This window comes from Amblyomma americanum, chromosome 1 (genome assembly GCF_052857255.1).
Source record: "Amblyomma americanum isolate KBUSLIRL-KWMA chromosome 1, ASM5285725v1, whole genome shotgun sequence".
In the NCBI taxonomy this organism is placed as follows: Eukaryota; Metazoa; Arthropoda; class Arachnida; order Ixodida; family Ixodidae; genus Amblyomma; species Amblyomma americanum.
In genome coordinates, this window is record NC_135497.1 from 291954032 (window position 1) to 291966070 (window position 12039).

A 12039-nucleotide genomic window follows, 5' to 3' on the forward strand; every position below is an offset into this window, starting at 1 on the left:
GATCCCCAAGTGATCGAAATTATTCCGGAGCCCACCACTACGGCACCTCTTCTTTCCTTTCTTCTTTAACTCCCTCCTTTATCCCTTCCCTTACGGCGCGGTTCAGGTGTCCGCCGATATGTGAGACAGATACTGCGCCATTTCCTTTCCCCAAAAACCAATTTTCCTCTTCCTTCCTTTTTTTCACTCCCTTCTTTATCCCTTCCCTTATGGCGCGGTACAGGTGTCCAACGATATATGAGACAGGTAGTGCGTCATGTCCTTTCCTCAAAAAAACATTATTATTATTATTATTATTTTCCCGCCGAACGCTATAGGCGCCCGTGTGCTGTGCGATGGTAGTGCACGTGGAAGATCCCCAAATGGTCGGAATTATTCCGGAGCCCTCCACTACGACACCTCTTTCTTCCTTTCTTCTTTCACTCCCTCCTTTATCCCTTCCCTTACGGCGCGGTTCAGGTGACCAACGGTAAATGTTACAGATACTGCGCCATTTCCTTTCCCCAAAAACCAATTATAATTATAATTACCTGCCGAGGCCGCCTCTGCGTGGACTGTTAGCCAAAGCTGCTCGGTCGAGCTGGAGTCCATCATGCCTCTCCTCCCGAGGAGATTGTGGGGTTTAGGAAGGTGTAGAAAAAGAGAGATTGAAATTGATTGGCTTCTCAATCCTCGAGCCATCCGTGTAGTAAAGATCGGTCAATTTAAAATTGCAGAACGCTTGCACGTCTCGGCCATTACGCTGCAATAAGCTCAGCAATCAGCACTTACGTCGATTTTGTAAAAATGTTCATATTCTAAGCACTTTTGACTAAGGAATGAGAGACAATAGATCCTTTAGAAAATTCAGTCTGGCAACTTGGCAGGCATCATCATCAGCAACTTCCGTCGGCACCGTCGCCATATTTTGGGCATCTAGAAGACGCACAGGTGCTTTGCTCAGCCTTTGCACCTGTTTCCACCTTGTTGCGTCTACAGTACTTTGGTTCCATTTGTGAAAGCGACGGCGGAAAATTTGCAGTGGTCGAAGGACCTGACCATCATCCCGGGCGGATTTTCGGAAAGGCTTTTGGACTCCTATTGTCATGCCCGCGGTGTGCGCGGTCCGTCCGGCTGCACCTCTCAGCGAAGCTACATGCATGCGAGACTTACTGCGATCCGTCGACAGTGCGCGTTGCCGTGTCATCCTGCAGGTACAGTATTAGTGCCTCTCTTGCGGACTTGCAAAAATTCGCGTTCTCGGTGCTTCTGCTGCGTCCGTGCATACCACTGAAGTGCGTCCGCGATGCACGTCAGTGGTAGAGAACGCGTTTAAATTTAGTTGCTAACCGCAGCATATATGTCTCCTCACTAGGAACAATATAAGCGTAGCGTGTTTAACAAATTTTAATGCACAGACTTGGACTCGGGCGTCATGTTGGGCGAAAATGCGATACGAACGCGACCTCGTACTTAATATTGTCTGAAGCCGTGTTGATGTGTGCACGCTGGTCTAGAGAGCTCAGGATCGGTGGGCTACACAAGTAACCAGAAATCTTAACGTAGCTGCTTTGTGTGAGAACTGCACTTTTTTTATGCTTTGTTTGGCTATGCTGCAGCGATTGCGTGCTGGGATTATCCCTGAAAACGCCCGTTTTTAAATTTCTCATCTCTAGCTTCGCGGGCCTCAGTTCGGGCGCTCTAGACAAGCCTGCGTCTGTACAGTGTTCTGCGCCAATGACTGAAGCGTGCTGCGTGGGCTGCTCTCTGTTCTCTTGGAACAAGCGTGTAGAGGAAGCAAGGGGGAAGCGACGCGACACGCCGGTGCCGTGTGTTCGGTAACTCGAGACGCCTCCTCGCCCATCTGCGCCGCTCGTCGGTCACGGGAGGCGCGCTGCAGCATAAATCTCTAGCCGCTTTGCCCTTTGAGATATATATATCTCTCTCTTTGACTCCGCACATCCTTTAGAATTAGTTTTCCTTTGTCGAGAATCAAGTCTGTGGTGAACCTGCACGCTCAGAACATGTTTCATGCTGTCTGGCGAACGAGGCTCTCGCTACAAACGTATACTCATGTTGCTGCCATACAAGAGTAGCAGGAGCACCATAGGGTACTAGTACCTGAAAAAATAAAAACAATATATTGTGAGCTCCACATGTCATCGTAATGCAGTTTCAAGCTAATGTAATTGTTTGGCATGTCTATAGTTCACCAAATAGGTTGCATGGAGCTATAATGAAAAGTGTACAAAAAACTGATATCAGTATGCAGTGGTCAAAAATTCCTCTAAATGGTTGAAATGAAATTTTTTCATTTTTTTGCAGGCCTGATGAGGTTTATGTCAAGTGCACTTGTTTTCGGAACCAGAAGAAGGCATCAAAGCTCTATGAGGTGTGCTTTACTTTGAAAAGCTGTGGATCAGTGGCGTCTGCAAGATGCGATTGCCCAGCTGGTGCTTGTGGAGTGTGTCGCCACAGTGTAGCTGCATTAAAGCTAGTGTTGCTACTTAAGAGCAATGGCTATAAGGAACCTCCACCAGAGGTAGAATGCATGCACCGAGCTGCTGCAGCAGCGGAGGTGCCCTCGTAGCAGCCCACTTGCACCGCTACCTTTGCAGTTTGTGGACTGGAGGAGTGTGCGACAAGGTGGCCTCTCAAAGCCGATCAGCACCACGTTTTATGATGCAAGACAGCACGCCCAGCCATTTGAGAACCTTCAAGAATAAGGACACTTGGGGCAAGCATTGGTGAACTGTGTCCTTCGTTATTTTCGAGACACCTTGAAAGCACCGAACTTGTTGAAACGACTTCAAAAATTGGGCCGACACCAGTTGGCAGTCCTTTGCAGTATTTGATGCCTCTCGTGCCACATGGATTTCAAGTTCATGTGGCACCAGAAATAGTGTGCACAAATGCTGGCACTGCAGAAATGCCGACTCCACCACGACTGTTTCAGTCGTGTCGCAAGTGGCATCTACAAGATGGGGATTTCTCTGCCGCTGAAGCAGCCATCCTTAAGGTATGTGCACGTTTTACCTGGAGGCTGGAGATAACGGAGTAAATGGCCTGCTGATCCACCTCGTGCATGACTCAATGAGGCCAAAGACGCTCTAGGTGGCATTCCCTCAATGTCATCGCAAGAAGTGGCAGATGGAAGGCAGTTAACAATGACTTAATCGGATTGGCCGCGGCGCAATGAAAATTGGTCGACACCACTGTCTTGTGTGTGTGGGGGGGGAGGGGTTCATTTGAGGGGAAGTGCCGCTTTTTTTCTTGAGTTGTATCCGACTATAGTGTGGCTTCCGTGTCGTGCTGTTTCTTTCATACCTTCCGTGTTGAAAATCTAGCTGCCCCAAACCGCACAGCAGTGTGACATTCCTTGTGTGCTACGAGGTACATTCCCTGTGTGTGCATCGAGTTGGGGCTTAAGGCCGCCCCTCTTTTCCAGCTGCATACCTTTGCAGAAAGCAGGACGCCGGCACACGCGGAAACCGAGAGCCCCCGAGTACATACGGGGAACGAAAATTGTCGCTTGACGCACGGACCCCCTCCCCCCCCCCCCCTTTGTCGTGGGCTATCGCCGGGAAGGCACCCACAGCTTCCCGCCGTGCCTCGTGAACAAAAGCGCATTCCCAGGAGGGCCGTGACGGACACCTGTCATGGCGGACAGGCAAGACTCGCCAAGAATGTGGGAAGACAGGGGCGACCCTTAATCTGGTTTCCCGGAGCGACAGACGAACCCCTTCATGCTTATTAGCTGTGTCCCGCCGTCGGTAGCCCGGCAGCATCGTGGGCCCTTTCGCCCCCTCCTCTGTTGCTGACGGGCGACGCGGACCGATGGTGGGTGGCGGTATGCATGCATGGGGCAAGGATTAGCTCCGAAGGGAGAGCCTGTGGATACTCTCACTTGAGAGAGAGTTGTGGCGTTTTTGTTTATTTAGTTTGTGTTGTTAACAAGACTCTGGGTTCGAGGCTAAGCCCAACCCAAGGGGTTGTCCCCATCTCGCATGTTATTTTTGATTGGAGAATTGATGCTTTGGGCGGGCCACTGAAAATGACCGCCCTTAGTCCTTTGTTAATCAAGTGCTTAAAATCGCATGTAAACGGATGCAGTCCTGTCTGAGCTGGGGCTCCATGCTTAGCATGTAATGTGATGCTACTTAGGCACTAACCTGCCCGGTCGATGAGTAAAGTAGTGCAAAGTTTGTTCTTTTGTAAATTCAGTTCTGCTTTTTCCAGTTTAACTCTCTGTATATGTATGTTGTAAAATTATGCTCTGCTGTCATCATCTACAAGCTCGCCTCCTGTTCATCTTCCAAGCCGAACGACACTAGAGGAAGGGTTTGTGAACCATCCTCGAAGAAACGGACGACATTGAAATTCTACTGCATAGAACGCTCAGGACGACATCGTTCGCCAAGAGGGCCTTCAGCGCCGAAGCCCGACGGCGTGCAGCTTCTGCCAGCAACCGCTCGAGCCCAACTCCGGAGCCACTCCATCGCCCCCATGAAGTCGTCGGCACGTAAGCTCGGACGCCCCAGCCTCTGATGTATAATATTAATCATGTGTAATTATTGAATATACCTGTTTGTTTAAACTGAGCCATACGGTGTCTCTTTGCCTCTCCGTCCCGTGTGGACCTGCGCATTATGGGGGTCATCACAGCAGTCTGTTTCGTAACTGCTGAAAGAAATAAAAATAGATGGTCACCCATGAATGAAAAAAAAATACACAAAAAGCAACAACTAGCAGCTGGTAGTTTAAGTAGCGGGTGTCCATTATAACGATTTCATTATTTCAGTTGCAGAGCAGTAACCTTGACTTCAAGCATCATTATAGTCGCTCAGATATTGAACGAATTGTTTATACAGGCTACTGCCTCGGTTGTGAGAAAAAGTTTGGTGTGTGATTGCTAGACCACTTTGCGCAATATGGGCCTGAAAAAGTGGTCCCTTTTTTTGAGAGAAATTTTTAAGCTATCTACACAAAGTGGTAGAGCCGTAGCAAACAGCACTGCCAATATAATATACTTTAAAAGAGTTAGATGTTGGGCTTGTTGGATTTGTGACAAATTATACATATTTTTAGCGCAACCAGGACAGGGACACAAAGAAAAGAGACAAACCCGAGCGGTCGTGTTTGTCTCTGTTCTTTGTGTCCCTGTCCTGGTTGCACTAAAAATATGCATAATTTGGCATTATAAGTAAGTCTGAGGTGAGAGGTTACACTGGAGAACAACTGTCATATCAGTAACTACATAAAATATGTTTTCTTTCCAGGGTTTGCAAGTATCCAGCCAGGAGGCCATTGATCTCGAAAAGAACACGAGGCAGCAGTCTGGCAGCGAGATGTGGGAGAGAGCCCGCGTCTATCGATTGACTGCTTCATCATTTGGGGTTGTGGTCAAGAAACCTACGTGAACAGAAAAAGGCCTGCAGAACCTGACTGCAGACAGACCTTTCCCGTGTCAGGGCTGTTCAGTAAGTGAGGTCTTATTTTACTAAGTACGGACAATGAATTTCAAACAACACATGGATCATGGATAGTGCTGTGAAGCCTCCTATGTGCACGTCGAATAGCTCAACAGGTGACCACATGCGGTAAATTTAATCACTATTTGAAACACCCAAGGTCAAAATTTTTCCCTTCAGAAAATGAAGAATGAATACCAACAAGTGCGAAGCAGATGACATGGCATGCAGAACGTTGCCTGGAGAGCTCACCATAGTTTCAGCAAAATATGTGGACGTCTGAAAAAAAGAAAACGTTGCCTTTATAGACTTTTTCAAAAAGAGGCCAAATGGTGTCGCCACATTTGCTTCTTTGCTGTGGATATGCACCAAGTCAGGTTCAGAACAGCATGTGTTCTTTCCTTTATCTTCATTTTTTGATTAGCCGACTGCCCTACAATACAATGCGAACAGTTATTTGCTGTAGACCAGGCAAGCACACCCAACTCTGCTCTAGGTGAAAGTTCCTCTTGAGATGAAAGTGCCTGTCTTTTTTATGTTATTGCAGGTACGGCATTACGAATGAGCAGCCGGCTGTGCAGAGAAATCTGAACTCGTCTTTTTACCGCAGGAACTCTATCTACACGTTCCAGGCATTCTTAGAAAATTCGAATTATCCTGTGCGGCCGATTGCCCTAATTAAATCGGATAAAACGTCCGGGCTCCCGCCTTTTTTGAACTGAATGCGGTAGGTAGGCGGAGTCAACCAACACGTGGAGTGCCTTTAAGCCAGTCCAGTGGTGGCTTCGCTTTCATTAAGTTTTAAGGTTTCTGTGAATAAACAGTTTCAGTTGCAGGCAATATAACCACAAATTAGGCCCACGGAAATAAAAATACATGTGGGCTCTTTGAATTACGTATCACTCCACCGATGGCAGAGCGGCAAGCCGCCACGGGACTGGCTGACGCGTTGGTTGACTCCTCCTACCTACCACGTTGAGTTAAAAAAAAAAGAAAAGGCGGGAGCTGGAACGTTTATTCCAATTTACTCAGGGCAATCGGCCACCAAGGACAATATTTCGAAGTTTGTAAGAATGCCTGGAACGTGTAGATTTCCCGCGGTAAAAAGATGAGTTCAGATTGATTCCTCTGTAGTACACCTTTAAGAATGCATAGTGCCTGTAAACCAACGATTCTGCTCTCAATATTGTTAAAAAGACGACAAAGAAAAGCGGGCAGTGGCACGGGACTGAGCGATGGCACTAGGCCTACAGCCATTAAAATTGTATTTCGCCTGCCATCATGTCGTACTGTTCTTTGGCTTGCCACCCCGTATCAATATCATTAAAGGAATGTAGACTCCAAATTTTTGTATGTTTTACCCCTCTGTCATGTGTGAGTTAAGTATAGCTCTTGTGAGACATGAAAACTTCAGCATGATTTCTTTGTCATCTTCATTCACTGTAGCACTAAATTCAGCCTGCCTGAACAGCCAGAAATAGTTGGCGAGTACCGAATGGTCTGTATTTACTAGTGTGGTACGAACCATGAAGAAAACCTAGCAACTAAAGTTTGGTGTCTGTACTGCTTTGGGGCATGTCTTATGTGACAGGGAATAGAATAGTTTTTGTTATCGAAAGGAGATGACAAGCATGTCACAATAATTAATGAACACTGGAAAATACATGCAAATATTTAATAAACTCTGGAAAATACACGGGAATCAATGGTGCCCCGTGCGTGCACAAATACTTGTTCTGTCGGTTCGATGGATATCCAGCAACCAGTTTGGAGTGTCCAAGTCTGCTGACATTCATGCCTCTCTTTATGGCAGTTGTGACTTCCACCTTCATATGCCTGTCTATAGAAACTTATCCTTCCATTTGTTCTTGCTTATTGTTGTGCTGTTATGCTGTAAAGCTGCTAGTGTGCCAAATTGGGTTTTTCATACCAGACTTTTTAATGTGCTTCTCTGGTAACCAAGCAACAAGGGATGAAGGAGACCACTCAGACCTTGTTGCTTTACCTGAGAGAACAACGAAGTCGAGCACTGACATTTATATTGCTCAGTTCTTGCGTCAAGTCGTAATGTGTATTGGGTGCATGGTGCATTTACTGATAACTCAGATTTTCTGGCATGCACATTGTATTCTGTATGTTGCATCCTGTAGCCTTTGTCTTTCTCTTTCATGTCTGTGTAAATAAAAAATGTCATGGTTGTGTGGAAATGGGTAATGGGCTGTACAGCTACCCTATTCACAAAGTCCATTCAGTTTTCAAGCATCACTTATTTGCTGTCACATACTACATAACATCAAGGCTCAGAAAAGGGAGAGCAAAGCTTGCCTTTTATTGACAGGAGCAGATTTGTCAAACATTCACTCATCAGATAGTTGCACCAGCGGAGACTGGAAGTTAGTTAGTATAGCACATACAATCCACATTTCATTTATGATGGGGCCCAGAGAAAGCGGTACCAGCCTATCGAAGATATGAAAACTTTTGATGTGCTGTATGCGTCGCTGAACATGTATCCGCAGGGATGCTATTTCTTCCGTTTCTTTTATCTCCTCTTCACTGAACTGACCTCGTCTGAGGAAAGGCGGGTTGTTCAAAGCCACGTTGATTGTCTTGAGCATATCTTCAATCTTGAAGCCTTTGTCTGCCATGACATCATCACCATCATTGAAAGGAAAGGCCAAGAAACCACTCTTGCTCACACATTCTTTGTCAGAAATAGATCCTGGAAACAAATTGGAGACAAAGGTCACTGTACCATTGGGCGAGATGCCAATCAGTCCTTTGAAGGTGTTCGCTGATTTGTACAATGAGAATGTTGCCGACTGCAGTGCAAGTGAGCTGGCTGCCTGACATTTAATTTCTGTTACATGCAGTATGACTCGAGTCGCAGAATACTTTCCTTGGAAGGAAAGTGGCATTTCCTTTTGAACATGTTCCTTTGACATCCACAAAGGTATCTGTGTTAGTTTAGTGAAAGCAAAACTAGCCCAGGTAATACCGATTCTTGATACTGTGGCAGTTGACGCACAGAACCTGTCAGCAAGGTCCTTTTCAAAAAGTCCAAGGCGCATTCTTACAATTAAAAGGAAAAACTCGTTTTCCACTGTCAGGCTTCTTGGTCTACCTGCCTGCGATGGGTGTGCTTGTGATGAAGATTTGAGTCTGATGTTTTCTCTCTGTTCCCCTGGATTACAGAAAACTAAAATTGTTTTAAACATTCCATATGATGGCAGATTGGTATAAAATCTTATCATCATCACTGTGCTTGAATCGGTCAATAGAAAACTCTCTTCCAACTTTCTTTTCAAGCTTCTCTGCTGTTGCCTTGGTGAGTTCCAGTTCTCTGCTGGTACGAAACAGCACTTCTTTCTTCTTCCTTTTCTTTTGCTTCTTGTTTAGCTCTTTGAAGTTCGACATGAGCCTGTTGGAGTTGTTCTTCGGTAACTTTCAGCTCATTCTTCACTGTTGTGAGTGATTGCCTCAGATCTTGTGTTTCTTTTTGTCCCGTGCAATCCCGTGTACATTGAGGCGGCTGTGATTTCAAGGAGCTGAAGTCCATTTCAGCATCCAGACATGCTGTTGGTACATGAGGCGTTACAGAAAGTTCATCACAAATGTCGTCGGCTTGCATTCCACTGGCTGTTGTCACTTCTCCATTCACAGCAACATTCTGCACGCAACGCTCTTTCGGTGGCTTCCTTTGCACTTTACTTTGCTTGTGTGCGAAACTAAATATGCTTGGCACTGCATCATTTTTGAGGCGCCTTGTGCCGGTAGCTTAGTTTGCATAAAAGTCACCATCGGCGAAGTGCTTTGAGCACACCTTTGTGTGCTTGTTTATGCGGAACTCCTTGCCCTCATCTGTCCTTATTGCGGCAATCCATTTTTTTTTTCAAACCAGGATTTGTGGGGAACCCTAGAAAAGAGACCTGCAAAAGTACAGCCCACTTAGTAATTGGTCAAGGTGCAGGTGTAAAAGCATCAATAAACATACACTTTGAAAAATGGTATCAGATGTCTTCTTGTGTATTCATCAAGGTGAAGAAATTAAAAATGTACATTTTCTTCACCTTTTCAGTACATACAGTTGAGGACAGAATAATGTGGACCATGCTTGTGCAATCAAGCTCGTCTAAGCACCATCTAGCAATACTACTGTAGTGTCTCATACTTCTGCGTCACGTGCACTTGCACATAGAGGAAGAAAACCTTCGTATGTTCATTAATAAATGCGAGGCAGGAGTTGAAGCCACAGAGTGTGGCCAATAATATTTTGTTTGCGAATGTGCTTCAGTCTGGCAGAGAGCTCCGGGCATGCGTATGCACAGGAAAAGTTTATCTGTCACGCAGTAGCAGAGTTAAGTGTCTAAGCGCACCCGTGTACCGTTAGTTACTACTAAGCTAGTGGGACGACTTTGAACTCACTAATAAGGCTGCTAAAGGCTGAGCTCTATGCACACGAAATTTCGAGCGAAGGCCCTAGCGATGAACGGCGCTGTCGCGCTATTTTTCCCGTGTCGCGCTAGGTTCTGCATTCACAAAAAAGTTGCCCGTAGCCCAGAAATGCATGCCGCTTATGCTTTGTTTTAGGCTTCCAGTTTGTGCGCTCCTCCCCATGATCCGGGGTACGGGCGTTCGATCAGCAGAGGCGGTGCGCCTAGCCGTCGGTGCAAAATCACTCGCGGTTTGCTCACTTCCATTAAGACAACAGATTATGGGAGTGTTTGCTAAGCCGGAGTGCGCAGGCACTGACCCAACGAAAACGCTGCTGCTGCTGCTGCTGCACTCCGCTTATGTTGCCATCGTTTGCTGCAGGTTCGCAACGGAGAGAACGACGGCGCTCCTCGCTGCGCCGCATCGTCGTTCTTTTTTTCGCGCACACAGAACTCGCTATGAATGGTTGAGACGTGGATGCTAGCAAATGCAAAAGAAGTGCGCATGAGCAACGTTTTGATTTTCTGACGGGCCGAAACGGTCGCCAGCATCGGAAGCAATGCGCCGGCTGCAGAAGGGCACACAGCAGCATGCCGGCATCGCGACTGTAGCTTGGAGCAGAGAGCCAATGTCAAGGAAGATGTCTAGGACTCAGAAACAAGAAAATTGCGCTTGTGGCTGCGCTGGGCGCCGTACCTTTCAATGCGGCCCGAGCGCAGTCCAGCAGGCCCAAGTAATGGCGGAGGCACCCCAGTTCGCGCGCCACATACCAGATGGCGCTAAATTTTCTAAAGGGTCTATTAGAGAAAACGGCCGCGGAGTAAAACCGCGGTTACATCCTGAGTAAAACGAAGTGGCACGAAACTGCATGAAATCAACAAACCAAATCTGGCGCCGGATCTGCGTAAGCATTTGTTCAAACAGCCAGTTTTGTTTTCTCAAAATATGAAGCTCATCTCGGGTACCGTGGCTATAGTATAATATTCACACTTCCTTACTCTAGACTCTTTCCAAACCCAGCAACCCAGCCACCGAGCGCTCTACCCACTACCAAAATGCTGCCGACGGTGATGTCTATGTTGGCAACCCTTTGAAACGGCGTAACGAGGCGAACGGACGAGAGGAAAGCAAAGACAGCAGTGGGGAGGAAGAGCTTAGGGAGATGACAGCAGGGGAATGGGACAGAGTAGAAGGCAAGGTTCCCATCGGAACGTGGACATGACCAGACGGCATACCTATGAGATCAACTACCATGCTAGGCCAAAGAAGCAAATTGAAATTACGACAGATCATTGAAAAAGTAGTAGGGGAGGAGACGTTCCAAAACACTGGAAAGTGAGCAGGATGAGATTAATATACAAAGGTAAAGAAAACAAGAACAACATTATAGATCCTACCGACCAATTACGGTCACATCAGTTATATGCAGGCTAGCAATGCAGGTGGTGATAATGAGAATGGAAGAATGGGCAGATCGTGAGGAGATCTTGGGAGAGTTGCAGAACAGCTTCCGAAAGGACAGACGGTTGGAGGACAATCTATTCATTATAACTCAGTGTATAGAGGTAGCCGAGACAAGTCGGAGGCATCTATGGTTAACATTTTTAGACATTAAGGGGGCATATGACAATGTGAATAAGGAAAAACTTTGGGGCCAATTGAAGGGGTATGGTTCAGATAGGAATCTGGTTGACTTTCTAGAATCTGTTAATCTAGAAACTATATAATCAGCTGAAATTAAAAGCGGGCTAAGACAGGGCTGCCCACTATCACCCCTACTTTTCATGATATATGTGAGTCAAATGGAAAACAGGTTGGAAGAGAGTAAGGTAGGAGTTGACATGAGTTATATGCAGAAAGGCCAGAAGGTAAGCCAATTGCTGGCTGGACTGATGTATGCGAATGACATTGTACTACAAGCAGACAAGCGAGATAGAGTGCAGGAATTAGTTAAGATCGGTGGTGAGGAGGGCAACAAGCTAGAACTCCATTTCAGTAGAGAGAAGTCTGGGATAATGATATATAATGATGAGAAGGGAGACCCACTAGAAATACAAGTGAGGACCATGTGAGGACTTGTAAGTATCTAGGCATATTGCTAAGTGAAAGGAAAAAATATCTGGAAGAGCACGAGAGGATTCTGAAGGATTAAGGA

At 46.4% G+C, this 12039-nt stretch overlaps 2 protein-coding genes across 2 annotated transcripts; one reads left to right on the forward strand and one right to left on the reverse strand.

The window, feature by feature from the left end:
• The first annotated feature begins 931 nt into the window (after positions 1 to 931).
• On the forward strand, positions 932 to 5456 carry LOC144098136 (uncharacterized). Its single transcript, XM_077630671.1, has 3 exons — positions 932 to 1193; positions 2305 to 2998; positions 5259 to 5456. The coding sequence occupies exons 2-3, from the start codon at positions 2834 to 2836 to the stop codon at positions 5397 to 5399; spliced, it is 306 nt and encodes a 101-aa protein (XP_077486797.1). The 5' UTR covers positions 932 to 1193; positions 2305 to 2833; the 3' UTR covers positions 5400 to 5456.
• A 2351-nt stretch (positions 5457 to 7807) lies between these two features.
• LOC144119066 (uncharacterized) lies at positions 7808 to 8661 on the reverse strand. Its single transcript, XM_077651794.1, has one exon. It carries the CDS (start codon positions 8519 to 8521, stop codon positions 7808 to 7810), a length of 714 nt encoding a protein of 237 aa, XP_077507920.1. The 5' UTR covers positions 8522 to 8661.
• Between the last annotated feature and the right edge of the window lie 3378 nt (positions 8662 to 12039).

Bases quoted from the DNA above. Each gene is read 5' to 3' on its own strand.
- LOC144098136 (XM_077630671.1), top strand. From the start codon at position 2,834: ATGCCTCTCGTGCCACATGGATTTCAAGTTCATGTGGCACCAGAAATA. The intron at 2,999-5,258 runs GTATGTGCACGT...TTTTCTTTCCAG, and splicing joins CTGAAGCAGCCATCCTTAAG to GGTTTGCAAGTATCCAGCCA.
- LOC144119066 (XM_077651794.1), bottom strand. From the start codon at position 8,521: ATGCGCCTTGGACTTTTTGAAAAGGACCTTGCTGACAGGTTCTGTGCG.